This window comes from Zingiber officinale, chromosome 3A, assembly GCF_018446385.1.
Source record: "Zingiber officinale cultivar Zhangliang chromosome 3A, Zo_v1.1, whole genome shotgun sequence".
NCBI classification, from domain to species: Eukaryota; Viridiplantae; Streptophyta; class Magnoliopsida; order Zingiberales; family Zingiberaceae; genus Zingiber; species Zingiber officinale.
The window spans coordinates 64,477,559-64,480,867 of record NC_055990.1 but is presented as its reverse complement, the minus strand read 5'-3'; the positions used below and the strand labels follow the sequence as shown (position 1 = coordinate 64,480,867).

Below are 3,309 nucleotides of genomic sequence, written 5' to 3'. Positions count from 1 at the left end.
ATCATTAAAATTATTAAACAAAATTAAAAAAAATAATACAATGAGCTAAATTCATCAAAATCAAATACGTGAGACGTGCGCATCAATCATAAATCACATTAATTTTTTATATTATTATTTTTGTAGTTAATTTGTTATAAATTTGGGATAAAAATTAATTTATCATATATCATAATTTTTTTTATATTATTATTTTCATCGTCAAATTTATTATAAATTTTACAACAAAAAAAAATTCTTTCCAAAAGTTATTTTATGTCGGGTATTATAATTTGCAACGAATATTATTTTTTTACAGAAATGACAACTAATTTGGTGACAAAAATATAATTCGTTGCTAATTTTGTCACCAAATTTAGATCCAATTTTAGGATGAATATAATTTTTATTATAAATTTGTCGACAAAAATATTATTCATCGCTAATTTCGTCTCCAAATTCATTACCAAGTTGGTAAGACGAATTTTGGAATGAAAAATTTTTAGTCGTAAAATTCTTCCCAAAATTTTTTGGAATGAAAATTTTTTAGAAATTGATTTATCTCAAAACTGTGATTTTTTATAATGATTTATTTTTTTTTAAAAAAAAATACTGCTTAAGTTCCATTAATATCAAAATTTGTTCAAAATAATTTTATTATGAAAATATCTTTCTTCTTGAATAATTGATTAATTTAAATGATAATTTAGAAAAAAATTGATAGTATTTTTAAATATTTAGAAGTAGTTAGCTGACATTTTTGAAGAAAAAATATTACCTTTTCAAGTATAAATCATTAAAATTATTAAACAAAATAAAAAAAATTTAATAATATGAGCTAACTTAGTCAAAATCAAATACGTGAGACGTGAGCATCAATCTTTGATTAAAATTTATTACTCAATAAACGAGATATAACTTGATTGGCTTTTATTGAAATTAGCATTAACTGACTGTTTGGTCTTAAATAATTAAACCACGCAACTATTCTTAACTTGAAGATCCGTAGCCATAACCAAATCCAGCCGGAGCCTGACCCGGCGCAGGAATAGCCTGCATATCAATATTATTGCCACCCTGCGGCGGCGGCGCCGCCGCAGCAATGAATCCTCCACCAAGATATGCTCCACCGCCGACACTGCCAACATCGCCGGCCAACATTAGTTTCCTGATCTGCGCCTCGGTCAGCAGCTGGTCCACCCTCCTCCCTGCGTCCCAACGCAGCCTATCTAGCGCGGCCTGCAGTCTCTCCAACTCCGCCATGCCCAGCTCCTCCAAGCTGGACTGCATGAGCCTGGCAAAGTCACCCCTTTGCGCTAGAAGCGCGGCCTCCAGCACCTCTTTCCTCCGCCGCTCTCCCTCCAATCGCTCAGCCAGCTCCACGTACTGCCGGTCGAGCTCGGGGACCAGCGAGGCGGCAGCGACGGTCATCACACGGGGGTCGTGGAACGAGAGAGGAGGAGGACGAGGAGGAGGAGGAGTAGGGTGGGCCGACGAGGGTAGGAAGCGGTCAAGAACAGAGTCGACCGAGGGGTGGCCAAAGGAGAAGGGTTTGCCGGCGGGGGAGAAGACGATGACGGCAAGGTGAGCCCCGCAGAGGACGGAGAGCTCGTTGGCCTTCTTGAAGAGTCCGGCGCGGCGCTTGGAGAAGCACACTTGACGTGCCTCCTCGCTCTCGATCCGCTTAATCTCGATCTTTTGTCGGCCCATGCTCGTCTTCCTCTTCCTTATTGGCATCATCATCTAATCTGAAAAGAAAAAATAAGTATTAATGATGAAAAAAAATACACATATATATATACTAATGTTGAGAAATCAATTAAGGATGAAAATCTCCTTACCAATCATATATATGTACATATTGATTGATTGCGGTAGAAATCAATTAAGGATGAAAATTGCCAATAAAGTAATTATTTTTGATTGACACTAGATTTTCCATATTTCTTTTTCTATTTATAACAAAAATCAAATTCATATATTTTGTTTACATGTATGTACGATATTTGATTCAATCTATTTTTATTTAAAATTTTAGTCCAATTTATTTATTCGAAAGTGTATTTTTTTTAAAAAATATATTAATTATTATAATTAAATCGGTTTGATTTTTATTATGAATTTTACAAATCAACTAAATTGTTTTTTAATTAAATAATAAATAATAAAAATTTTAAAAATTTTATTTTTTTAAAAAAATTGATTAAATGTTTATAAAAACTTTAATATATTTTATTTTTTATTAAAAAAATTTATTATATTGATAACTATAATTTAAACCATTATGTTCTAGCACACACTAATAATCAAACTCAATGTCAATCATCATCCTAAACTAACAGAGCAATAGTTAGACCAAAGAATTTAATATTCGAATCTTAGCTGTAGCATATTTCAGGAGATTTTCCCTCTAGTGAGAAGCAGACCTAAGAATGCTTACCGTTTGGATGAGGCTCCATTAGTGTTTCCCAATTTACTTTAGTGGTCGGTGAAAAACTTTTGTGAGGCCGGATTGATCACGCCAAATTTAGTTAATTCGAAAAAATGGATACCTGGCGCCATCTAAAAAGTGTAATTGTCAAGGGATCTAAAATTTGAGCCTCAGCTACATCGCATTGTAGGAGATTTTTCTTCGCATGAGAAACAGGTCTAAGAAATCTGGCTGCCTTGATGAACTCTATGAGTACTTTTTAATTTATCCTAATGGTTGATGGTATTTTTAGAATCTGTCATTTCGAAGAGCGAATAATGTTAACTAATACAATGAATAAGGTGGGGCCCCCTGAGTCGGGTCAAAGTCTAGGAGACCGGTTGATATGGGGATCAAAGTCAATGACGGGTCAACCCTCAAAGCCAGTGCAATTGATCATCACAGTTGAGAGGTTATCCACTTAGACCATTGGGCCGGTAGGACGCCGAGTCCCTCAGTGTTGATGAATAACTATAGACAAGGCAACACCCTCCATAGCCAAGTCTTCTTCACCACTCAAAGATAGCTCGATTAACTAGCTCGGGTGAGTAATCCAGCCGATCAGAACTTCGATTCGATTGGACAGACTGGACACTCGGTCCGTTCAAACTCTTTGGCTAAATAGATAGGCTAAGTGAGGGACAAGTTCCTAACCACACTCTATAAATCTGATCGGGTTACCGTCGCAAGCGATTGCCAATCGGGTTACAAGAGGGATTCAGTTAGCTTGTCAGGTAAGCATATTATGGGTCCTTCAACACAACAACCTCATATTCCTTTTTGGTATTTTGCGCTATGAATGACATATAATATTTCATATACAAACTGTAAACTAGAAGCTTCCACTCTACTTAACGCAA

General features: G+C 35.4%; 1 protein-coding gene across 1 annotated transcript; it reads right to left on the bottom strand.

The window, feature by feature from the left end:
- Window positions 1-969: 969 nt before the first annotated feature.
- LOC122050449 (agamous-like MADS-box protein AGL61) lies at window positions 970-1,722 on the bottom strand. The gene has a single exon (XM_042611350.1). It carries the CDS (start codon window positions 1,720-1,722, stop codon window positions 970-972), a length of 753 nt encoding a protein of 250 aa, XP_042467284.1.
- Between the last annotated feature and the right edge of the window lie 1,587 nt (window positions 1,723-3,309).

Bases quoted from the DNA above. Each gene is read 5' to 3' on its own strand.
- LOC122050449 (XM_042611350.1), bottom strand. From the start codon at position 1,722: ATGATGATGCCAATAAGGAAGAGGAAGACGAGCATGGGCCGACAAAAG.